General features: G+C 37.2%; 1 protein-coding gene across 4 annotated transcripts; it reads right to left on the bottom strand.

Annotated features, from left to right (window-relative positions):
- Positions 1 to 153: 153 nt before the first annotated feature.
- LOC128254688 (myc box-dependent-interacting protein 1) lies at positions 154 to 20,688 on the bottom strand. Of its 4 annotated transcripts, none has more exons than XM_052983909.1 (10): positions 20,174 to 20,688; positions 5,664 to 5,799; positions 5,400 to 5,590; positions 5,232 to 5,336; positions 5,001 to 5,171; positions 4,613 to 4,694; positions 4,421 to 4,543; positions 2,693 to 3,442; positions 1,845 to 1,987; positions 154 to 1,237 (listed from the first exon to the last, which is right to left on the bottom strand). In XM_052983909.1, exons 1-10 carry the CDS (start codon positions 20,240 to 20,242, stop codon positions 1,157 to 1,159), a joined length of 1,851 nt encoding a protein of 616 aa, XP_052839869.1. In that variant the 5' UTR covers positions 20,243 to 20,688; the 3' UTR covers positions 154 to 1,156. The 4 variants fall into 4 exon arrangements, with proteins under 4 accessions (XP_052839869.1, XP_052839871.1, XP_052839870.1 ...); XM_052983911.1 differs by having other exon boundaries at positions 2,942 to 3,382; positions 20,174 to 20,686; XM_052983910.1 differs by having other exon boundaries at positions 2,942 to 3,442; positions 20,174 to 20,685.
- Positions 20,689 to 26,077: the final 5,389 nt, after the last annotated feature.

Here is a 26,077-nt window from a genome sequence, read left to right as displayed (position 1 = left end):
CTTTATGCACAATAAGAAGTTGTTCTTAACACAAACGTAGGTGAATTTATATATTTATATATGGTGAAAGTTGTATATTTACAACAATATTAATTCGTTATTTTGCAGCACCAAAGCTGATTGCTATTGCCCGCCAAAATAAAAAAGTTCATCTTATTTAATCTATGTTTTATTTGCTTTTCTGTAAATTATTATCATTTGTTCAATATGTTCATGCGATAAATAAGTGTTTAAATTAATTAAATAAAATTTAAATAATAACTTTACAGTGTGTGCACAATTTAAACAATTATTTCGGACCTCGTGTGATTTACAACCGAGTTAAATAAAACAAAGATATCGAATCGATCGGTTAGTGACTATTGGATTGTGTTCGTGTTATAAAGCTGCAGCTAGTTCGAGTCTCTCAGACGAAAATTAAAAACCAAAGTACAAATTAATATACACGTAATCGCTAAACGTTAAAGTTGTTACTTGAAAAACAATTTCCAAAACTTCGGGGGCCACAGAAGAATTTCATCTGGCCTTTTTTGCATCGACCCCAAAATACACTCAATTGACTATTAAAAACTCGTACTACATACTTGCAAAATACACAAAGTACAAAAGGTTCAGGCTCTCTCCTCCGACTTTTGATTTGTTTAACAATTACTCTGGCCTTCGAGTGATATGCTTTACATTTGTGGTTTGCCTTTAACAAATTACAAATTAGACACGTTTAGATACGCATCGATTATGAGCACAGTAATAGGATTAACAAATAATATATGTATACGTAGTAGGTTTATGCTTTAGATTTTGTTGAAACTTAGAACTAAAAAATAATGTTTGAAACATTTTCAAAATATTCTCTCTCGATCCACATCTGCGTACTTCTTTGCGTTGTTGTGTGGTTCTCGTTCTCGTTAACATTAACATTAACATTAACAATTTGTGTGTTGGAAGCACTGCTCGAGCAATCCCTTAATGGATTGCCAATTCCCGAAGACAATTCACAAAACAAGAATTTATTAACTGGACAAAAACAAAAGCAGCGCTCACAAAGCAAATTTGGCCGAAAGTTTGGGTGTTGGGATCTTCGTTCTGAAACTGTTGATGGTGTAACTGAAGTTGCCGATGGTTAGTTGCTGGCCCAGTTGCTCCGCCATCCGCCGCTTCAGATGGGGCGCGTGAAGTTGGCAGGGAAGAGTCCCTTTTCGGTGGTGCCCTCCTTCTGACCCATCAGCCAGCCCTCCTCCTGCAAGTTGGCAATGAAGAACTGAACTCAATATAGACAGGAAGTGCGGGGGTCTACGTTTGGCGCGGAGGGGGAAACTAGCGCGTGCAAAGCTCAAGGAAGAAATTTCGTAACCCGATGTTGGGTAAAACCTTTCCATATGTTATGCCATTACCAAAAACATAGCTAGCTTATTTAAAACGTTTTAAGTTTGGCTAAGTTATCTTCATGTTATGGAATTATGTTAAATAAGTGGTATTTATAGACATTTGTAGATAACTTTTGTTAGTTGAAAATGACTTTCATAAGCAATCTTAACACAGTTTGATTTTGAAAACAATTTGAACAGTTGAGTTGTTTCCGAACTCTCAGCACGTAAAAAATACTTTATAAGCTGCAAATAATCACGGGTAAAAGATTTCATAAAATTGATTTTAAATGGATAAATATTTTTCCAAGCAAAATACCAGTCTAGCTAACATTATTTGACATTGATTTGATTATTACCCTCTTTAATTCAGACAGACGAACAAAAAAAAATTTATATATTAACATTTAAACAAAAATTTCACATTCATATGCAAATGTTTTAAAAGACTACCCAACAGTTTTACTCAATCGACTTTACCTGATCCTCGGGATCGTCGTACTCAATGACGCGAATGAGATCGCCAATCTCGAAGCTCAGCTCGTCCACATCCTCCTTGACGTAGCCATAGGTGGCCTTCACCCGGTAAAGAACGCCGGCCGGCAGGTCAGCGGTGTTGGCATCTGTTCAGAGAAATAAATAGGCTTTGTCTTAGGATCGGTTTGTAAGTTTTGGGTACCAAAACCCTCACACAGTTTACATCGAACGTAGCATAACCGAGTTTAGTAGACAAACGCACGCAAAAGAACAACGAAAACGCAATCCTGGCCAAAAGGGTTAGTGGGTGTGTAGCGCTTTCTCAGGCTTTTATTTTGTTTTTATTTTTCTCTTTTTTTGGCTGTTAGTTTTTCAGTGTGTTTGGCAAAGTTGGGCTAAAAACCAACGATAAACGACCGAAGCAGCGAACGTTCAGGCAATGGTGGATTGATGGGTGATTATTACATAGATAGTTGTACGATCACCTGCGTGTTCAAGTTCCGAATTAAGACAACATGAAGAGACTTAACTTAGTCCAAACTATAAGTACTAAATGAGAAAAACATAGATAGATATAGATGCACAGCCCAGGAAATATGAGATTGAGCTCAGCTCCTGCCATTGTGGATGCCCCGCACAGCATGCCACTCGATCGCTTTACAATATACAATACAATACAGAAATCCTCAGTTTGGTTTAGACGACAATCACACAGGAAACTAAGCTTAAAGTACAGGGATTAGAAGTTGTCCTTCGAAAAATGCAAATAGATAGTGAGATAGAAATACTACAGGGTGATAGAAAGCGATTGGACCCAGTGGACGTGAACTCGTTTTTTGAGGTTTACTCACCAGCGGGCACCTCGTAGATACGATCGTCGTCATCCTCGAATGGATTCTTGTTAGGATTATTTACGCTGTGCCTATTTACTACTGGTACTGGTCTACCTTTCTGACTTGTGCCTATGCTGGTCTTAGTATCTGTATCTGTACCTGTATCTGTATCTGATTTTGTTACTATATCTGTATCTGTTGATGTAACTAAGTGCTGGGTGACTGTTGCAGTTGCTGTTGCTGCTGCTGTTGCTGTTGTGTCATTACCTAGTTTCTTCTGCTTGTGCTCCTCGATGGAGTTGCCATTGTTGGCCGCCGCCTCGGCAGCAGCTTCGGCATTGGATGTGATGGTCGGGAGTTCCTTGGGCTGTTTGCCACCCTCCTTGGTGACATGGGGCTCGTTGTTGTTGCCATTGACTTGGGCAGGTGTTGCTACTGCTACTGATGCTGCTGCTGTTGTTGCTGCTGTTTTTGCTGCTGATGCGCCTGCTGCTCCTTCAGGTTCAGATGGCTTCACATCACTGGCCACCGCCACCACGACCACCTCCTCCTCCGTGGGCGATGTCTGCGTGGTTGTGGTTGCCTTACCACTCGCACTCAGGCCACTCAACTCGGGTCGCTCCAGTGACTTGGCGACGGCTGCGGTCACCCCGTTCTCCGTGGGACTACTGCTGGGCGCGGCTGCTACTGGGGAATCCGGGGGCGGTTCTGGTGTTGAAGAAACTGAATCAAATCTCGGCTCTTGCAGCGACGAGCTGGTGGATGTCGCTAATTGTGGTGTCGTTTCGCGTGTGTGTATTTTATTTCGATTGTATTTTATACGTTGTGATGTTTGTTGATTGTCGAATGCATTTGTTTTATTGTGATAACATTCAGTTTGGTTTCATTTTGTATTGTGGTTAGCATCATTCCAAACAAAAGATTAAATAAAAAAGAAAGAAAACAAATCAAATAAAGCTCTAGACATGCACGCTAAAGCAAAACATGGGGAAAACTCAATCAGAACTTTTGAAAAGCAACAAGAACATGCAACATTCCATTTGTCCGTTCAGTCAGTCGGTCGTTAGCAACCTGGGATCTCATTTGCGTGGCTTGCAATCTCAACTTTTAATTAGTTAAAGGGCTGAATAGAAGGGTTCAATAGTATAAAATCTCTTAGAAAGTTAGATTAAAGCTAACCCAGATCGCCAGACCGCCGCCAACAATTTCGTCTTTATGTACAAGCTAAATTGTCTACAAATGGAATGTTTTCGCAATGCCAAGAATGGTTTTTAGTTCCAATTTAAAACGAATAGTTAACAAAATTAGTTGCCAAAAGAAATCAAAATCAAATCAAAAAATTTCTTATAAATTGCCAAAAACTTAAGCGAAATCATAATCATCTGAATATTGTACATATAGTATTTGCATACATAATATAGTGCGAGTATCAAATATAATAAATGTTTAAATATATTTTCTATATGTTGTGTATTATATTGAGCTCTTTTTTATAGAACATCAAATAATATAATTAATCTTCAATGGATTTTTTATGAGATTGTTTGTTGATTATTTGTACAGTTTTGAGCAATTTATAATGGGTATTTTTTTGTTTGTTTTGATCGTTAAATAAACGTAAAAAATCAAGGAAAAGCAAAAGAAACAAAAGAATTTATAAATAACAGAAAATACTTATTGTTCTCGTGGGAGGGATATAAAGAGATATAGGAAAGATCGGATAGAAGACCTGATAATGGGACTTACGGCTGTTTGCCAAACTGGAGCCACCGTTTGTGGTAATCTGATTCTGATAGTTGCTGTTAATATTGGCGTTATTTAATTTGTTCACTGGCGACTGCACTGGACTCGATGTCTTGATGGGATTGCCTGTTTAAAAGAATGGTTATCACATTTATTATTGTCGCTGATATGTAATTAAACGCTGGACAGGCTTACTCGTTTGCTTGCGTAGCGTATTGGAGCCGCGCTGCGATTCTGTGGCCAATTTGTCGACGATTGCCTCCAGCTCCGAATAGATCTGCACTCGAAAAATCGCAAAAAAAGTTAAATTAATAAATAACTCTATAACTTTTAAAATACTAACTAAATATTTTAAAATTTTGGATATGCAAAAATTATATAAAAATGGTTTTATAACCAATTTACAAGATTAATTAGTCTTTTAATGAAGATTTTGCTGACTTTTTATCTTGTTAACGGATTAAAATATTTGCTTTGATCATAGCTTTAGGGTATTTTAATTTAAGCCTATTATATATAATTTTTTGGAACCATTTAGTTTATATATATTATTTTTAGAACTTTATTGGTATCCAGAACGCACCTTGGCCGTTTCGTTGTGGAACACTTGTTCTGTGGCGAAAAGTGTCTGCAAGTTGGTGACCAAAAACAGTATCCTTGAGTCATATAAGGCAGGCAGCTCGTCGTGCAGTTCCGTGTTCAGGATTTCGTAGGTGCGTCTGGCTTCCTCTAGCTGTTCGCGTCCTTTGGTTAGCTAAAAGTAAAATCAATTAATTAAAAAGGCCAGTCATATACAATAAGTTATAGTCCTCACTTTGACATCATCTTTGCGCTTGTTGGCATTGGCCTGCAGATTCTGGAACGAGTGACGCTGGCCATCGTAGTCGATCAGCTTGCGGTTGCGTTTCTCCACTTTTTTCTACAAAAATAAAGCACCGTATTAATACATTTATTCAATATTTAGATGTTACAGCAAATCCACCTTCATTTCGGGGAACTGTCCGGTGTATGTGTTGAGCGGTATGAGCACTTGATCGCCCAATTTGTGCGCAAAATCCGCCCACAAACTTTCCGAGGCGCCAGTTTGTGCTTGCAGGGCATCGTATCCGCTCCACTGTGGCTCGTAGATCTCGCCAACGGCATCCATCAGCGTTTTGGAGGCAGTTTGTACGGCTGTCGGAACAGAACATACATATCTTAGTTCAAAATGGTCTCTAATTTTGCAGAAATCATTCAACGGACTTACCACGAACACATCTTATATAGTTATTAAACTCCTTTTGTAATTTGCTGGCACTCGCCTGTTGGCGGTTAAAGTTGTTTAGGTGATCGTCGAAAATTTCGTCTGCGGTGCGATCCACTTTGCCCAAGTTTTGTAGAATCTGTAAGAATAAAAATGGGTATTTAGTTAAATAAATAAAAAATCATAAATCGGAATAGCACTTAATAAGGTAAGTAATTTGAAAATCGTTTTCATGAGTAGGACAGTAAAAATTCTCTTGATTTGTATGTTATGAAAATACCAAAGACTATTTATTATTCATTTAAAAAATAAAATATGTATATGTGTAAAAATTTTATGGGCACTCAAAATTGTAGTTGGAGTTGCATTTAAGCTCTGAATGAATTTGGAATTTACTTGAGTGTGGGCAGGGCAAGGTCGGTCAATGGCAGCATTACGAATTGAAAAATGTTTGGAATGTGGGCAGCATTAAACTCGGCTTAAATTCACTCATTCATTCACTCATGGTCCAAAGTGTATACACAAAATAGAATTATTTGGCAATTGTTGGCGGCTGTTTCTTGGTCTGTTTCTCGTTCGTTTTGGTTTTGGTGTCGGAAAATAGAAAACTCGCTAAATCTATTGGCACATACGAATATACGAATCTCCGCAATCTAGCTTATCTCGCTGGCAAAAGTTTAACCACTTGAATGTGTGTTAAAATGCCGCTGTCAACGGCATTTGGGTTAAGAACGATGTTATACTTATTTCTTTTTTTGCCTCCGGTCAATTTGTGGCACTTATCCGTGCCACAGTTAATGGCTTTTCGACGACCAATTAAAGAACAAAACAGTGAGAAAAAAGATGAATGAGGGGCGGCAGGCAGGAAATGGAGGCAGGGTGCCTTTGAATGTGTGTTTTTTTTTAGTCTCTGTACAATCTACACATTGACAACTCAGCCTTGTAACAGTTTTCGTCATCGTCATTACAGAATCGCCCACGCCTCAAGATTTAGAGTGACTTGCTCTCGGCCATCTGTGCGTATACGCAACGTGCTCTGAGATAGCCGGCGATAAGCGGAAAATACTCTATTTGCCGAGATTCAACAAATGCTGGCCAAATATTTGAGGCCATAGCAGTGCTATCTGAACTGGCCAAAAAAAGAGCCAGCGGCAGATAAGAAGGTTGGCTAATTGAAATTTGCGCACAACTCGGCAGATAGATAATTAGATATACCTGCATGTATTTCTCAGGTGCTCATGACCATTTAAATAGAAAAACACAGTTACAATTACTTGTTTTGATTCCTTTAAAAATAAACTTAACTTACTTAACTAAATTCATTCAAAAAGCTTACATTTGCTATTTTGTCGTCGATTTTAAAGTAATTATAATTTTTATTTGCATTTATGAGAACACTTATGAATAAAGATATCGATATATATTATATATATAAATAAAAGAAAGCTTTAACATTTCAATATAACCATTGATTCTTGAAAAATGTAGCAAATCGTAATGTTGTTATAGTTTAAACACTTGAAAAAGAAAACAAATTTTGTTTTGTGTAATGACATATGCGCCAAATCGGTCGGAAGTTTTAAATTCGACTTCCTCTGAGGGCAGGTTGTTGGTTTTTTTTAACGTTTCTTGAGCCCCGTTATGAGCGATTGTTAAATGAGCCGCGACATGTGGCACGCATACGGAATTAGCCAAGTCAAAACGATAAGACAAACGCTCGATTAACAAGAACATGAAATGCCCTTACACCAGCATATCTTATCTGCGATTTCATTTAAAATAGTTACGAGTTTTTTATAGGCTAGTTCTGCAATGTTATGCTAATACCTAAAGAGCCAACATTTAGGTGAATTGGATCAACAAGTGGTTAAATTGCCACAATATTTGCAGCAGTTCTGGTGGGTTCTATGAAAAGTCAAAGTCAAAGTTCTTTGCTTTGGCCAAGAGTATGTCGCACATTTCCAGCAAGTGCAGCTCCACCGCCCGAACCTTTTAAGGCCACAACACACTCTTGGCTATGTGGCTTGACCAACAAACTGGTTGCCGCCTTAAGACATTTTAATGACCATTTTCGTAATTGAAACCAAGCGGTTTGGTTTCTGGTTAAGGTCTTTGTTTACCTTAGTTTACCCTAGTTGGTTCGATCTTTAAATCGGTAACTTAAGTGGGTGGATGGCTGAGTCAATCGCATTCAGCTATAGACTGTCTTATTAAAAGTTATTATCAAATAGGCGAACTGTAAGCGATATAGAAAATAGATATTGTGATTCTTCTGTTGCTATGGCTGGAATTCTTATCAATTTTATGAGGTAAACGAAACAAGGACCATTGTGGCCGGTCATTTCCGTTTTGAGGTTTTCTTTTTTCAGTTTTTTGTTGGCCATGTGTAATGTTTGCGTCACCAAATAATTTTCGTCTCATATGTATATATTTAGAGGCGCGTACATATAGCCTGTATATGTGAAACGTCTGTCTCTGCAGATTTAGTAATTTATTTAAGAACTGACGTCGCTCTAACCTGCCTTCTCTTTTTTTTTTTCCCTCCCGATCTCTTGCCAAAAAATCATATTTGTACGCCTAGACTTGTCTATATACATTTGTGTATACCAATTTCGATAGCAACCACTCATGCAACATGTGCGTTTGACTTTTCTACGCGGGGGATCTCGACCACAGACCAAAAATGGGTCAAAAGAGCTGTAAGATGGGGCTTATAAAAGTATAACCTCGAAAAGGTTAATCGGGCAATCAATGTAAGTCAGATATATAAGACCATGCTAGCCACACAGCAAATTGTAAGGAAGAAAAAAAAAATTATACATTTTTAATCAATGGTAACTAAAATTTCTAAAATACATTAACCGATTGGTAATAAATTATATATTGCTTAGCATTTTCAAATCAAAACCACCTACGAAGTATAATAATTTCTCCAGTGGGCTTTTAGCATAAATTAAAATAATTTTGTTGAGTGCACTCCTTTCAAACCTGCAGTTAAACGTGGGCTTAACTTTAGGGAAACTGTCGGTTAACCAGTTTGGCTGTCTGGCAAAGGCAACAGTAAGAGAAATAGAAATAAAAAATAGAAACAGAAACAGCAACGACCTCGACCATAGTGGAAAATGTCTTGATTTGGTGGGTTTTATGTGCAGATTTAGGCGTAGGATGTGGGTCGTAGGATGGCTGAAACGGATGACAACATCGCACAGATGTTCGGGATCGGAGCAGGGAATCCAACTGCAATCTAATGAAATGAAACGGAACGTTCAGCGGAGTGCAAACAAACAAAAGTTAAGTGCACATCGGTGGGAGAAGGGGAGGGGGAAGGGGAATGTGGGGCATGTTCATTCGCATTTGGCCATAAGCAGACGTTGGCCCAGTTTGCCAGGAATGCACAGTGGCAGACAGTGGCAGTTGCAAGAGAGACCCACAAAGCCGTGCAACAAGTCTAGTAAGCCAATTCGACATGGGGGATACTCTACAGTAATTGCTTCATTCATTAATCACTCAGTTACTTACTTTAATTAATCACTGCGCATTCATCATTTTAGGCATCCATTCATATGACTTTTGATAAGCTATTAGTAAATTAATTAGCAGTAAAAGAAAAAGTAGAGATTGCCCAGAGAAACTAAAAGATACAATTCATGAACTTTAATGTTTTGTATTACATGTTTATACACACACTCTAACGTTGATATTCTTATTTATTATTTAATAAAATAAACATAACTAGGTAATGAAAAACAAACTCATTTTAAATCCCTTTTTTAATCCCAATTGTATTCCCCAGCTTCCCAAAAATGATTTAGTAGCTTAAGTCCCCATTTTTACCCTACATAAATCACAGGCTAGAGAATGTTTGAAACAAGTAAAATAGTATCCAAGTATATACGAGTATCAACTATGTACATTGTCTACTTATACTGAGAACAAATAACAGACGCAGAACAATTGTGAAAAAAACTTGTAGAAATTGGCATCAGCAATGCGCCCGCCGGCGAAAAGCCAGAAAAGAGAAAGGGGAGGAGAAGGAAAAGGAGAAATGGCGAGAGAAATGTGGAAATGTGCCATGGCACGGGTTGGTGGGAAAGAGAAGTAGAAGTAGAAGGAGAAGTCTAGAGATCAGTGCGCCCCAAGAAGACTTTTTTATAGCCGGGCCAAGTCGGACCCCTTGCCTTGTGCCAGTGTTGAGGCCGCCCGGTTTAATGACATGTATCTGTAGCTCAGTACACTCATAAAAAATTTAACCCAATAATCAGAAAACAACATACATTTTATAAAACATATTTATTTATAAAATATATTTATTTTCTTAGATATAAACAGTGGGCATATATGAAGTTTCAGTGCAAAGTGTACCTAAACTTTTTTTGCCCACTCTAAAAATTTAGAAACGAAAATAGGGAAGTGAATATAATAAAGTGCTATTAAATTCTGAATTTTGATAAATATGTTATCTCTCTGAAAACGCTTACAGTAAATTTATATTTAAATGTATATAAGCTAAAAGGTCACATACATTCATATATTAGCAATTTAAAAATTATGCCTGGCTTCAAAAACAATTGATTTTAAGGATTTAAGTTAAATGTAATTTTTAAAGATTTAAGGTGCCGTTATTGTATAAATGTAGCTACGAAGTTGTATCTGAGCATTCGAATCTATTCATCTGTATCTGTGTGGGACAAGCCAAAGACCTAACCTATTACCACAAAAGTACATTTTTCTTTACCCACTTCTTTTTTACGACTATTTTCTGAGTTTTTTCCAACTTGTTGCCCCGTTTGGTTAGCGGTGCTTATTGAGTCGATGATGACAGCAAAAAATTATTTGTGGGCAGTAACCGGTTTTGGCACCTTGCCCAGACAATCCCCCCCTAAACGTAACAAACGTAAAAGTAACACCACCCCCGAGACCCGAGAGTCATGTGACAGAGAACTGACATATGGCTATGGTAATTGCGATTAATAACGACTTCAAATGGTTATTAAGACCGCGTTAAGATGGAGATTGAAATGAAAACGTAAATGGACAGATTTCTTACATATGTAAATCGAATTCCGTTGCGCAACTTTGATGAGCGATATCAATTCCATTCCCATTCTCATTTTGCATAATCTTTATTGGGGCTCTCTTTTCATTTCTTTATATTATTTTTTCCCGCTTTCTTTGGTCAAATCGGCTGAGGCGGCAAGTGGAAAGTGAAACTCGTTTGTGCCCGTAGAAAGTTCGAATCGGCGAAAAAAGGGAGGAATCGGCGCAAGAAGAAGAAGACGAGGCAGCCGTAGAAAACTAATATTTATCCCGCATGCATGCACGAATCGGAATATGAGATGTTTCCAGCTCGTCTTGTCATGTGATTTATCAATTAGCATTAGCCATTGGCCACAAAGATGAAGGAAAACGGTGGACCGCGAAAATTTCGCTGGATTCTAGTCAACTCGGGGAGTTGCTCGCTAATTAGTAGAGAGATCTTTCGCCAAACGAGTTTGGGAACTGGGAATAGTAAGCATTCCAAAAAGAAATAATATCTTTAATATATATTGACTATAAATTTATCACTATTCAACTGTTTCTGGTGATTTAATAGTTTCCAAATATTATAAATAAATCTAAAACTTAAATATAGAACACTTCACTATATTGTTTTTTTTTTCTGTGTACGACTGGCATCATTATTCATCTGGATGATAAAAATATCTAAGCAGTAGCTTACATATTTCCATGATTCATTTCCAGAGATTATTTCTTGATCTTTGCCAAGATATACATATATAGCGCAAACTGAATTGATAATGAGCGTTTATGTTAATTTCCTTAATTGAGCCCGGCTATTAAGACCTTTGTTTTGATCCCAGCACTTTCATTTGGCACTGCATTTCGAATGGAAAACGTTTTCACTGAACCAAGCCAAACATTTGCACTTGTTGTTATTTTGAAATAAATAGAAAATAGAAAATAGAAAACATGCCAAGCTAATTGCAAGTGGACTACGAATGGGCTAAGTAAACAGAAGCGGCCTGGGCTGAAATGCAAAGCCAAAAAGCGTTTTTCAAAGTAAGCGAATACCCCGACAAAGTGAAAAGTTTTAACGACCGCAAAACGAATATTGGTTAGATTCAATAAAATGCAATTAATAAGTAAATAAGAGGTAGACTCAACCGGATATTCAACTGTGGGACGGGGAAGTTTGGGCGTTAAGGGGAGTGCCCGGGTACAGGTTTTCTAAAATTTGTATATATCATTATCGGATTTATACGATTAATAAATAAAAAGCTTCCGCTGAGCACGCATTCGGAGACAGTTATTTAAGCTCGGCTCGGCCTCAGCTGTGTATCTCTCAGATACTCAGATACTTTTTTAGCTAGACAAAAGCCGCACAATTATTGTCGTTTCAGCAGCTTGCGAGATTATTGCATGGCGACAGGTTTTGCGAATTGTTTTTAAGTGTTTTTTTTTTCGCTCGGCTGTGTGCGCACAACTATCTGGTTATGTAACGTCAAGAATTTTTCACCGTTTTCGGTGATCACGTCTTGAGAAACACAGATCACGTTTATATCTATAGAGCGTTTAAGTAAATACATCATAGTCGGAGTCTGCTCAATCTCTTGAATGTGACATATTCCAAAACAATGTTATAAGTCATAAGGGTTTTTGTTAAATTTAAATAAATCTTTATTTATCTTAGTAATGGTTAGTAATTCACTAGCAACCCACAATCCAAATTTCAGCAATTAAAGTTTAAGATACAAAAATTGTATTATTTTTGTTTCGCTTTTAAAGTCCAAACTGTGAGAACTACAAAAAACAAATTAGTTCATTCTCTCACACTAAAAATATATTTTGTAACATTTACATATAATTCTAGTCATCTAAAATATTCCACCCCAGTGTTTAACCTTCAACATTTTGGGTTACTCAAGTATTGCGGCACTTGTGTTATATCCATGCTAATCGATCACAAGATTTTGAGAAAACTAAAGACACACATTCTCGTAGAAGTCACAAATATTTGTGAATGCGGTCAAATCATGAGCGAATACTTAGCACTAGTCAAAGTGTCTCAACCGCATGTAGTTGGTATCTTTATCTCGGTATCTTTGTACTTTTGATTCTGGCTCGTTTAGCATTGAAGCGCAAAGTGAACTCGTTAAAGTGCCTGCCATTTAAGATCATCGAATAAAAAACTCCACGTGATTTGCATAGATAAGCCGAAATAAAACTAAAGTTTATGGCACGTGACGAATTAGATGGATAACGCGGGAAATCACTAAACAGATCGTTAGCAAATCGCAGCAGAATCACTGGGCCATAAAAAATAGGTCAAGACCAATGGAAATGGGGTAAAATGTCAATTAAAATGTCCATTTGGATTCAATTTTAGTAACATTTCCAGCGCTTGTCCACTCATTCAGCTATAAAAACTATTTACTGCGAGTGCCCTTCAGTTCCATCTGATATCAAATATTGTGGTTGCATAACATGGTCACGGTTAAACCGTACTCTTTCTCTTCGTTTCCATCGTGTGAATAAACTCCAGCGAGCAGAAAAAAAAGAAACAAAACAAAACGATTTGGTTGATAAGAAAGTATATAGTATATATATGGAACGTTTGGAATTTCTGGGGTGGCGTTGGGGGTTTGCAAATTCCATTTCATTACAGAACACGAGGGCTTATCAGGCCAAATTATTCTTTTATGTGCCCCAATAGTCAAATCTAAATGATAAGCGCATGAGTTTTTCAATTATTTTTGCCACAATCAATTGCAAATATCACGCATACGTCATGTTGAGCAGATTTAAATTTGGAAACACCATAAATGACACTGATACCAACATATTTGATTAAGAAATCGAAACATAATGGTAGATAGGGTAGAAAAAGAGAAAAAAAAGGGGAAAGAGGAGTTCCAGCACGCATCACTGCCGATTGACAATTTTACTTCAGCTGCCAGGCAATCTCTCGATCCACTTCTCTTTCTGTTTACCCCAGTGTTGCTCTCCATTTTTACACACGTTTCGCAATTGCAAATTGTGCAAAAGTCAGTGAACTGCTTTTAATTACCAATCCACGCAGCTGGCGGCTGGCAGTACATTACAAAAATATTTACAAAACGCAGAAAAACTGAATTTTCCACTTGATCGAAGACCAAAACAGCTTATGGAAAAATGCACTCCGTAGATTTCTTATGTTGTTCGCTAAACAATCAACATTTTCTAGTACATTAACAACAACTTTTTCCACATAAGTTTCGAAGATCAAACAAACCCACCAAATTTGCATATTTACTTGCTGTGCCCCAATTGAATTTCCATTTGCACATTTAGAATTGCAAGATTTTGTACGGCAATTTGTGCCTGCCTTTAATGCATTTTTCAAGAATCCAGCCGAAAGTTATACAATTAAAGTGATAAACACGAACGAAACCACAGAGACCACTCGTTGCTAAATTATGCAACTGACATTGAAAAAGTCAAAAGGAGATAAATGCCGCAGCCCTCTGAAAGCCATTGCCGTGTAAATCTCATTGAAATTAACTACTTCCCCTTTGCCGCTGCCATCTCTTGTGTCTAAATCTGAAAATTGCATAAAACGCTTCCAGAGCAATGGAAAATTGCTCATAACCTCGACTAGAGTGGCGGGAAATCATCTGCGAGTGCATTTTGCTTCGCTTTGATGCCAAGAGTGGATAGGTTGCGGGGGCGGTCTAACAATTGTCCCTGATTGGGCAATAGCAAAAAGTCAGCAAACGCTATGGCTGCAAAAAAAAAAAATGAAATCAAATGCGAAGGTTTCCAAACAAGCGGCACGAATGCGTCCCCCTGCTGGCATAAAGATGAAATGCTGCAGGTGCGACACGGTAAAAAAAAATGTTGGTAACGATTTGTTTTAAAATCGCATTGTAACAAATTCGTTCTTTAACTGATTACTTAGACCAAAAGTCTTAACAAATTAAATATAATTATTATAATACAACAAAAAGGAAATATATTTATTTATAAGAATAACTTGTAAACATAACAACTTAAATAATAACAATTTTGTTTTTAGTATTGTTTAAAAAAATATATATAATAAAAGTTTTCTAACACAAGCTGCATTTTCTGTCAGCGTTTATAAAAAGTAAGGGAGGGTGTGGGGTTCGAAGCCCGATGCAAATGTTGAACTATGCTAATTCCGATGCTAATACCCACACACACAGCAACACCAAATTCATTTGAGCGTAACAAGCGCGAAAAAAAACCTAAAAAAAAAAAAAAAACACCAAAATGAGAACGAAACAATTAAGCTGAAAAGCTCCCAATATTTACGTAACACATTCACCCTCTTGCAGGCAATAAAAAGAAAGTTTCAACAAATATTATATACTATATTAGCTGCATTTGCATTTCCATAAATATATTTAAATTTACAAATGACAATAAACTGCTTGCGTAAGCTTAAACGCAGTTAAAGTCCGCAAACCGGTTTTGCAATCCCATCCAAAACAACAGTAGAAAATATAAATAATTATTATAACAAGTTAACTAACTGACAACACTTTCGCGGTATGAGAAGTGGGTTCCCATGCCTTGGCAGTCTCCTTTTTTTTTTTTTTTTGCTATTTTTTATTGCATTTCAAAGTAGAACAACAGCGCGGCATTAGCAAATCGCGTGCTCACTGCTCTGTATCTGCGTTGGGATCTGTTTTCCGATCTACTACCTTTTGTTCTAGACCCCTGGTGTTCTCTTTTCCTCCCCATTTCCGCGTACGAATAGTGAATTAAATCTGATACTTTTTTCCCTCTGACACAGTCTGGAGATACGATGCGCATTTATTATGTGCATAAGCAGATCCGAAAGTCAACTTGGCCAACAACTTGGGGCCAGATAGCGCAGGTTCCCAACTCGGGACTCACATTTGGAGCAGCAGTCGGCTGGTTGAGGGTCAGACAGGTTAATAAAAACGCTGCTCTCCGAGATTAGCAGTTGCCTCTGACTCTACTTTTTAATGGCGACACTTTATAGGAATTATTCAAGCTGCAGGAAATTAATTTTCATACGAATAAGCAAGTAGGTACATGAGCAAAATTTGATATAATTTACTTAATTAGTATTGAAATTACTTCAGTGAAGGAATTTAAACCCAACAATGAAATTGTATCGGATTTTTCTCAAATTTAATTTAATTTTCAAACATGTATATAATAAGAATTATTCAGGTACATGGGAAAAAATATTAACCACAGGGATTATAATTTAGATTTTATTTAAATCTAATTTTTTAAATAATTTTGCAAGCTTAAAAGGGGAAAAAGGTACGTTTGTCGGTTATCTAAGTTCCAAGAAATTCTTTATAAAGTTATTTCACGACCAAAAAGCCAATAAATCTCCTATATTATTATCAACAGAAAATATTTGATTAACAAAATAAGTAATCTTTTTTATTATTACAAAATATATTATGTTAAAAGTCACATTTTTATCTTACTTCTCAAAGTTTTCACATTGAATTTTTATCTTATACTAACTATATCCTTTAATACTTCCAAAAGGTGAATAAATTGTAATTTATAAAAAATGTTTATCTTTTCTTAAGCTAACTTAGCAATGTTACTAATCTTGCAAGGCATCTTCGTCTAAGAAGAAGTTTATATGGAAAAAAACAATTGAAAATACCAAACCAAATGCAGAGCATTCTATGTAAGAACTCTATGAACTTGTACGCTTGAGTGGGCAAGGTGAGACCCATTCAAAATATGAAGTCCCATTCCCAGTCCGATTTCTGATTACCAAATCGAAGGCGAAGAGTGTGTGTTGAATGAGTGAGCTAATAAAGAAATACGTATACGACTTGTGGCCGTGTGATTTTCGAGTGAATGAGTATGGGTATGCGTTCATTTGGACTCGAGTGTACAAATCGACATCGGCAGTAATTGACCTTGCGTCTTTTCACGCGCCACACATTTTCCAAAAGTTTGTTTTCGTTTTTCTTGTGCTTGTGATGTTTCAGTTTTGGGTTAAATAACAAACTGCAGCCTTAAATAGAATTTTTTTGGGGGTGGTGCTATAGTAGAGTTTCACGACTAGCACTTGAACTTCACACCCAATTACCTTATCTTTCAGCTTTTTCTAACAATCTGCACAATTGTGCATTAATGAGGCAAAGTGAGCCGCTGTGAAGTAATTCCAAAAAGTGACACAAAAGACTCAGCTCCTCCGTTTCCTTCACTTTCATGTGCGATTGTTGGCAATTTCAATAATTGAACACTCTTTTTTTTAATAAGCCTCAGTGTGTATAACTTTTAACAATCCCATCTGTCGCATTATTGTATCTGTATCTTTATTTTGTATCCGTCTCTGACGTTTAGATTGCTTCACGCTCGATTAAATCGAGCGAGCTATTGAATAGGAGCTATCTGTGGTGAGCACTTTTGAAAACGCCCCTCTGTAGAAAAGGGGGCGTAACGCCAGACTGCAGCACTTGATAATGAATCGAGCCCATATAACAAGATATATAATACAACCCCTCAAAAGTCTCAAACTGCAGTGTCAGATGCCTACGCTACCTATATGTAAACATGCCATTTATTGTTGTTGTTCCTCCCACACTTGAAGTCAGCCGCCAATGTTTCCAAGTATTTCTGAAGTTTGGATAATAGGCTTCGAATTTCGATCGGTTTGGAATTATTAAGAACTTGTTTACTTGCGAAACCCGATACGAAATTGATAATGTACTGATGGGATCAGCAATAAAATGGTGAGGGAATATATGTATGTAGGTCTTTTTGGATGTTTGCTTGGATGGAAATCTAAGAACTTTGTAACTTTGATTAGTTTAAGCCCTTCTTAGATTCAGTAATAAGATAAAAACATTTCTTACTTTTTATGTTAAGCTCAAATGCAACCTTTTTTTTACTAAAAAAGAGAGTTTTCAAAAAGTTCTTAAGTTAATGTACATATATTTAAATCTCTTTAAATTAAAACGCTGCCGTTTAGACCGAACTTCCCACCTTGTAGGCCCAATTTTCTATATTTATCAGATAAGAATTCAAGTAATTGCAATTAACAGCGAATTTCGCATTGATTTTGAATTACAGAGAGCAGAGGAGCTTTATAAATAAAAACCCAAAAACAGTTGACATTTCGTCGGCATGCAACAAGAAGTTCAATAAGCAACAGGCAAGTTTGGATCGAATACTGCCAATAAAATGTCAATCGGTGCTGATGCACTGCATCGAGCCAAAACGAGGATGAGGATGTCCGGGGGGGGAGAGCACATTTTGGCAGCTGTTGTGCGGTGCCGCTTAAAAATAGCCATAGCCAAACAGCCATAGCCAGGGAGCGAGAAAAGCGAGAAAAGCGGCGCGGGCGAAATTTTGTGTGCTTTTCCCATTGCTCCTCCCATTCGCCAAATAGAAAACTTAGAAAAACTAAAAGGCAAAGTATGCGTAGAGTTATAAAACAAAAGCCCAATATACAATATACAATATACACACACCCAGTTGATTTAGAGGAGAGCGGGATCTATTTAAAGATTGACTACTGGCAGGAAAAGCGACGTCGGCAACGGCGACGGCGACATTTTCACGCGGCTGACTGGGCCGGGGGAAAATTCAACGCACCTCAAATAAAAATGTATCTAGGCATCCACAAGATGCTGTTCGCTTGCCTGTGTGCGCGCTTTGACAAGTTTCTCCTCCGAAGAAGCTCGCTGTGAAAAATCACAAGCAGAAATTTCGAAAATTGAGCACACCACATGCGAAATAATAAAGCTATGTGAATTCCGCCCAGAGAACGAAACTTGTTAAAAATAAATTTCAAATTTGTTGAGGGAAAATTATGAAATAAACTAGAGCAGAGAGCCGGGCGAAAATCAAGCGAGTAAGGGAGTAAACTAGGTTTATACTTCCATATAACAAATTGATCCGAAGAATTATTGGAATAATAAAAAAAGTATTGAAATAAAGATTTTTAATGTTGAAGAATCAAGTTTATTCTGATATAACTTTTTCTGCTTTTATAGGTAGGTAGGTAGTTAATATGTTCAAGCTTTCTTTTCACGACCTAAATTCGTGTAGTTTAAAGTAAGTTATTACTATTGCATTGCCTTTGCATTAAATTACTTAATTTAAACCGACAAAATAAATACATTTCCTGACAACTTATTCTCGCAAAACATCTATCCAAATCATCTGCTTCTAAAACTTATTCACAGTGACATTTAGTCGAGGAATTCGTGGTTCCAAGTTTAATGACCAACACACGAGCATCAGCATCAGGTCGCATCCCAAAAAAGACCTCAAATACCAACGAACTTTAGAAATCAGCCCGAAATGCCAACTCACACGGATATACATAGAAATCAATAGCAGCGTTTCTATTACTCTGGCTGAGATTACAGCATTTTTAGCCGCCGAACCACTCTGGTCTGGAGATCTTGGAATGCGCCCGTCGAACCGAACTGAACCGAACCGAAGTTAGGTGAAGTGAAGGCATCTTAAACCCGTTTTGGGTCAGCTTTTACAATTTGTTTGGGCCCCGCTTTATTGACATTTCGCCGCATCGAACGCAACAAAAACAATACCAACAATACGACAACAACACAACTTTCACTGGTACGCATCGGCGGAAAGATGAAAAACATTCAAAAATCCAACAGGCGCATCTCATGAATGGGAAAGATGAAAATCATCGGAGAAGCTGGGATTGGCTTATTGCTGCGACAGGTGTCTCACATTCTCCTCATCTTTTGACTGATTTATTTAAGGGAAATCTTTTTGGAAGGTGGAGATAGTTTTTCGTTAACTTAAAACCTATTCAAGTAGCTAGTGCACCTTGTCTATGTCAATAAAAGTGAAATACTTTTTGTAGGTTTAAATAGGGTACGTTTCCAAGTTTAAACAAATATAAAAAAAGACAAATAGTTATATTATAGCAACAAGCTTAAATATAGGTAATTTTAAATTAAAATATTTTAAATATTTTATTAACAAAGTTTGGATTTTTGCCATATATATAAATTTCTATTTAAATATATATGTACTTACACATGTGTCTAAAAATCTTTTGTCTTGATTACTAAATTTTTTTTTAATACATTTAAGTCAAATCAAGTTTTTTCTTAAGCAAAAAATAAGGACAATAAGTTTTAAAGTTAATAAGCCATTTTAAATTAGGACGTTATTCAAATCTTGTATTTCAATCCTACTATTTTAATCTTGGTTTAAAAAAAAAGTTGTATCGTGACAGGTATTGATATTATAAAGATTCGACTGAATATGTTATAAAATTGGAAACCCCCTTGAGATCTGGACTGGAAATCGGTAAAGAGATGTGCAAGTGCAGGTGACCCAGCTGGAGAACTAGGACAGGGACACCAATTCGGCTGGAATGCTTTGCTCAACGACGATTACGGGGTGGGTGGTGGTTTGAGGTGCCCAGGGGGTGGTGCATAGTTCGGTGGTGGGTTTCATGACCTTCCCACCTTGCGTGGGCGTTGCAATTTGCATTTTGACTCCAAACTCACCTTCTCCTTGGCACGTCCAGCGTGTTTTTGAACAGATTTGGCCAGCATGATGCCTTTATTCTCGGACATTCAGTGTGGTGAAGTGGGAATTTTATTTATTAACTTGAATATCTATATTTATTCGTATAGATGCACTTGGCCAAGCAACGGAACTTTTCCCCCTCCTATTTATTGGCACAACTGGAAAGCACACAGTTTTCCGTTTGCGGGAAACTTTAAATGCACGATAAACAGCCGAGCGTTGTGTTTATGTTTCAACAAACTAAACAACCCGACCCACACACTTGTTAACGATATTCGGAACCGCTTTTTGGCATGCGATGCGACTTTTTCGGGCGCGTCGAATTCACTCGGAAAATTCAAAACAAATGGCACGTAAATCGACGGGTGGCGCTGCGAATGTGCGTGGAAGACGACAGTGGTGATAAAACGAATAAAAGCGAATAAACGAGAGAGGAACGCGATTTCAAGCCACCTGACGCTGCGGCAGAGGAGTGAAGTGTGGCTGCGTACCTGAAATACACCAATAATAAGCAAAGGTACTAAAAAAGCCAGCGGTTGTGATTCTTCTGTGTTTCAAACCCAGTAAATGGTTTAGCACATACTTAAACCAATGGGAGTCGTGATTGTTGCGTTAGTGAATTTCTGAAAAATTAATCCTTACAGACCAAATACATGTTAAATAATGTATCCTTATTGTGTCAAAAACATCAATATAGAAATATTTACAATAATAATGTCATAAAGCTGTTGAAATTAAATTAAACAACATAATCATATTGATTATCATTCTGTTAATTAAAAAAAAAAATAATTTTTAAGCCCATTTTTACGTCGTTTTAGACATATTGATTCTTTGAGCTCATGAAATCAGTTGAGCTTATGACAAATTTGCATAGAAAGTATGAAAACATCAAAATATTATAACTCATAACAAAAATTAATTATGTTTTTATAAATGATAAAAAATACAGTTTTTAAAAAACTTAAACCTATTAACAATACGTAAAATAAGTATTTAGTATTTTTAACACAAATTTATTCTGTTTTTGTTGTAACCAAAAATTATATTTACTTGTTTTGTGTAGTGTATACAATCACGCAATCCGTTTAAGACGCGTATGGCTTATCGAAATTGGACTGGGGCCTCTGAATATCAGACGTGAATATCATACATTTAGTAAAATATGATAAATAATGTGTGAGGGAATTGTGCTTATCAAAGCTATTCTCCAAATTCATTTAATAAATATCAGAATCAGTTTATAAGAAACATTAGCCATCGGTGGTTCTTCGCTTTAAAAATGTTTAGTCTCGGATTTTATTTTATGTCCGTGTTGGTAATCTCTGACCTCCAAGGCATGGTCCTTTCACAGGACAATACGTGTGCACGATGCATTGTAACCGACGCTCCATCTCAGTGTGGGGCATTTTGTCTCGCTGCACTTCACCCTCTTTATGATCACATGGCTAACCTCCGGAAGCGGTTTAATAATCAAGATGCCCAACTAAATGCAACTCTGGCGATGCTGAAAAGGACACAGGAAAAGCTGGACAGGATTGAGGCTAGGATGGAAAGAATTCAAGGAGAAATAATTGTGCTACAGCCTCCGGCAACTACAGTCGTCACGCCGACCCCATTTGTCTGGCAAGAAAACTTTCTAGAATCAGGATCAGGACAACCAGAGGACTGAGGAATTGGCATCATCCATGTGCAGTTTTTAAATCACTTATATAAGTCTCTACACATTTTAATCTCTTATCACTTTATAAAGAGATATTGTACAACCTTAATTTAAACGGATAAGTTCGAGATGTTAAGCAAATCTGAAGGTTTAGTAAAAGCACCTGTTGTTAAAATGAGGCTATACATGTTTTCACAATACATAAAGTGAAAAACAAATTTTAAGGTCCTTAATTTATATCGAAAACTTTAAAACCTTGGTTATTTTTTAAACAATCAATTATTTCATTTGAATTTACAGAATTTACTTTTTTTTAAGGGAACACCCTTATCATTTGCACTTTTGATGAAGTCCACCAGTATTTTCTGGTATATATTCAGCCAAGTCGGTATTTTTCTACGCATGCTGCTGCAGCCCTGTTGTTTTTTAGGGCCACCCACACTCACGCGCACTCAAACCGAGTTGGAATTTTTTGTTACTTGCTGGTCATTTTTCACGGCTGTGCGACTAATTTAATTTGAACACTAGAGTCCAAGTAACAATAACAAGTGCTTTAATCAGACGCAGCGGGCAACATTGCAGAATTTAGTAGATTTCGGAGTGCAAAATGTAAATTTCTGAATTCCTGGCGTGGGTCGTTCTCCATTTCGCATACATATATGCCTGTGCAGCCGCGTGTGCATGTGTGGAGTTTTATAAACTAAAACACGAGTGTAAACTTGCGTGCGTTAAATTTAAAATTAAAAGAAGAGTTTCGTATTAAATCGATTCCCTGTGCCGAGTGTTTGCATGTGTTTGTTGCAAATGTAAGAAGAGGAAGCAGCAGCTCACGCGCTACTCTCTTCCTCTCTCTTCTCCCTCCCCTCATTTTGCTCTATTAGCAGCTGAAAGTATTAGCCGCAATAAATTCAAAATTTCCCTGAAATCTGCAAGTTGGCGGAAGTAAGAAATAAAGTAAAAGTCTCAAAAATCGAAACCAACTTCAGTTATTAAACAAGGTAAGTTACATATGTATAAATAATGAAAAATCGCGCCTTTGTATGCGTGTGTGTGAGTGAGTGAGTGGGTGCTAAGAACATACTCGCACTTAACCTCAATTTGCCCCAAATGATTACGCTAGGCGGCAACTAAAGCTTCTAGCGGTCTTAACCGTTTCAAAATATTGCATTTATTCCTATTTCATTTCAAAATATTCAACCTTTGACTTTAATTTTAAAAACTGGGTTTTTATCAATGAGTTTATTCAGCTAAATTACAGTTACAGCCTTAAATATGGTGCAAATGTGTATATTTTTTGTGGAAATCGCTCTTATCGCCTTGCTGAATACATAAAAACAAAAAGTTCCGCCATCTGTTGGCACGTGTATGTGTGTGTAGACATTTTTAATTGTCTTTGATTTGATAAAATATAAAAAAAACCCTCTGAGAGTAAATAAAAATAAGAAAGGAAGATATTGAGAACAGCAACAACAATGACGCAGACGTGCATACATCGAAGGCAACCAAAACACCCAGGTGTGTGTGTGTGTGTGTGTATAAGAGGCAGAGCGCATTTACCGCGCTCAACTTTTGTTATTGTTGCGTTCATTCGCTGCAGAGCTGCCAACTCGTTCGAAATGTATCATGTCAGTCCCAATAAATAAAATTTTTTTTGGCAGTTTTGAACAATTATAACAATGTTCTTTTAACTAAATTATTATCTAATGAAAATGTCAATCTCTACGTCAGTTTTTTTTAAGATCGGCGAGACATCGAAGTATTTTCAGTTTTTTCCCACGAACCAAAACTTTAAGAAATTTTAAAATTTGAAACAAAATTTTAAACGAGGTTTAATGGCATTATGAGTTGGCAGCTCTGACTACCCTTTTGGTTCATGTGTGTGTGATTGTGCACAAGGTGAGCGAGATAGCAGTTCAGCCTTCAATTTGCGGGCGGCTTACGTTGATTCTAATTAAATAATTCGTTGAAATCGGGCTCACTGCTTTTGTGAGGTCCAATTGATTTACACACACATACATTTATTCGCCGTGCTTTCCTCGTTTTCCTCAAATTTTCTTTGTGAAGCGCCTCAAGTTTCGACTGGTTTGGTTTAGGCCGTTTGAAAAACTTGAAAAACAAGTTACTTCTGAACTCAAACTCTCCTCAGTTTTGGCAGTCTCTCCACACTTCTCTCTATCTTTCTCCCGAGAAATAAATACACAACACTTGCCGCGTCGCCAACCGTTTGTTTGCAATTCGCAATTGTCTTTTTGCCCGAGGCCAATGAACAAGTCTTGAACTTGATGGTCGAACGAAGTTGAAGTGTATTAGACGTTGAACATTTTTACACTGCTCCCGTCTTAACTACCGCACGTCATGGGTATTTTAACTTCTTTGGTCAACAGTTAAAAGTTACTGTTTATTTTTTTAGCCCTTTTTGAAAATTTTAAACAAAAAAAAAATTTAGTCCTGTTTAAAATTTAAATTTACACATTTCTCAGTTTTTTTTGTTGCCTTAAAAAATCATATCTCAAAAAGTTTAAGGAATGGCACTCTATTCCAGTGAGGGCTTTAAATGTATTAAAATAATTTATGTTTGCTAACCAAAAAAGTAAAGAAATAAGATTTTAGGGTAGAAAATGAAGTATAGGAAAAAAAAATACATTAGTAGGTACATATACTAGTTAAAAAAAGGTAAAAGAACCTTTTCCACAACACATTCGTTTTAAAAATATAACTTAAGCTGTGACCATTTTTTAAAATGTTAGGAATACAATTAAAATTTAAACGTCTTATCACACAGCTAAGTACTGATACATTTCAAGTTCCATTTCAACAATAACTGACACTGACTCGAAAAATGTGTTTAATAAAAAATGAATACAATTTTATAATGTAATCAATACACACAAATGTATAAAACTTTTACCTATTTTAAAGTCCGGAAAAAAGATAGACTCTATTTGGACAGTAAAACATTAATTTCTAAAAGGCATTCATCACTTTATAAATCAGGTGACGCAGGCGAAAACCTAAATCTGATAATTTGCTGACCACGTACGAATATCCAAATAATTGACATTATATAAAGCTCGATCGGTGTAACAGGAACCACATATAATATGTGTTGTATCCATTTCTTTTTGCAGTATTCCAAGACAAGCAATCTGAAACTAGCACAGGGATAATTAGAACAAGCGAAACCACCTGGCACTATTATCAAAAAAAAACATCAATAATACCCAATGGAAGGGCAAACAAACCTTCCTGCGGCGCCTGGAAGTCGGAGAGTTTTTGTTTGCCCCTTTTTATCCGGTCCGGGGATTTCGGTGCATGCGCTGCACCCAGTTGTGGTTGCACGTGAACTTTGAACTTTTGAGCTGGAAAGTGGAAGGCGGATTTGCATTTCCTATCGCTGCAGGTGCCTCAAAGAAAGAGCGCCTCTCTCTCGCCACCCCCGCTGCATTTTTCATTGCGCAATGAGCGAGGCGAATCGATAAGTGCAAGGTTTCCATGTCGCATTTTTAGCTGCTCAACTTTTTCGCGTATACAGATATTTTTCGCCTGTTTTTTTCGAAGGAGGTGGGCCGCCGAATTCGCTTCGATTCAAGATGGGAACATGTGTTTTTATGGTTCCGCCATTGTCATGGTGAGATGCACTTTGCTTTTTCCTGCCTGCCTCTCACCGCACGCACCCCTTTGTGGGTGTGTGTGTGGGCTGGTGAGCGAGGTGGAGGAGTACATGAGTGTGTAAAGTGTAGCCGTGGCAGAGTTGTAGCTCGCTAGTGGTCCGTTTGGTTTCTGATTTTCGGTTTCGTCGATTTCATTATGTACTGCAATAGTCGGCTGAATCCGCTCTGCCGACGTCGCTTTCCACTGTATACACGGGGTCGGCGCGTTGGTGTGAGTGCATTTCTCTCTCTTTTGCGGCAACAGGGTGTTTCGCTGATATAGTCTGACTTCTTGTTAGCCACATGGATAAGTAACAAATAAACACCCTGTCTCCCTCCAGTGTGCTGTTGCTTTTTGTGTACTCGTTGTGTTTGCTCTCTCAGGCGCTCTCTTTGATTGAAACAGGGTATCTTGCTTATATGGTGGGATCTAACTTCAGGCCACATGGCAATAGAAGAAAAAACACCCTGTGTTCTCGCAGACTTGTTTCCTCTCTCCTTCCAACGTTGTTATTGCTTTTTGCACTTACGTAAGCCTTGCCATCGTTCGTTTCTTATCCAAATTCTAA

Source organism: Drosophila gunungcola, assembly GCF_025200985.1.
Source record: "Drosophila gunungcola strain Sukarami chromosome 2R unlocalized genomic scaffold, Dgunungcola_SK_2 000006F, whole genome shotgun sequence".
Lineage (NCBI taxonomy): Eukaryota > Metazoa > Arthropoda > Insecta > Diptera > Drosophilidae > Drosophila > Drosophila gunungcola.
Note: the sequence above shows the minus strand (reverse complement) of the source record. Positions and strands in the feature narration are given on the sequence as shown.

Bases quoted from the DNA above. Each gene is read 5' to 3' on its own strand.
- LOC128254688 (XM_052983909.1), bottom strand. From the start codon at position 20,242: ATGTCCGAGAATAAAGGCATCATGCTGGCCAAATCTGTTCAAAAACAC. The intron at 4,695-5,000 runs GTGCGTTCTGGA...TTTCGAGTGCAG, and splicing joins TCCACAACGAAACGGCCAAG to ATCTATTCGGAGCTGGAGGC. The intron at 1,988-2,692 runs GTGAGTAAACCT...TTCTCTGAACAG, and splicing joins TATCTACGAGGTGCCCGCTG to ATGCCAACACCGCTGACCTG.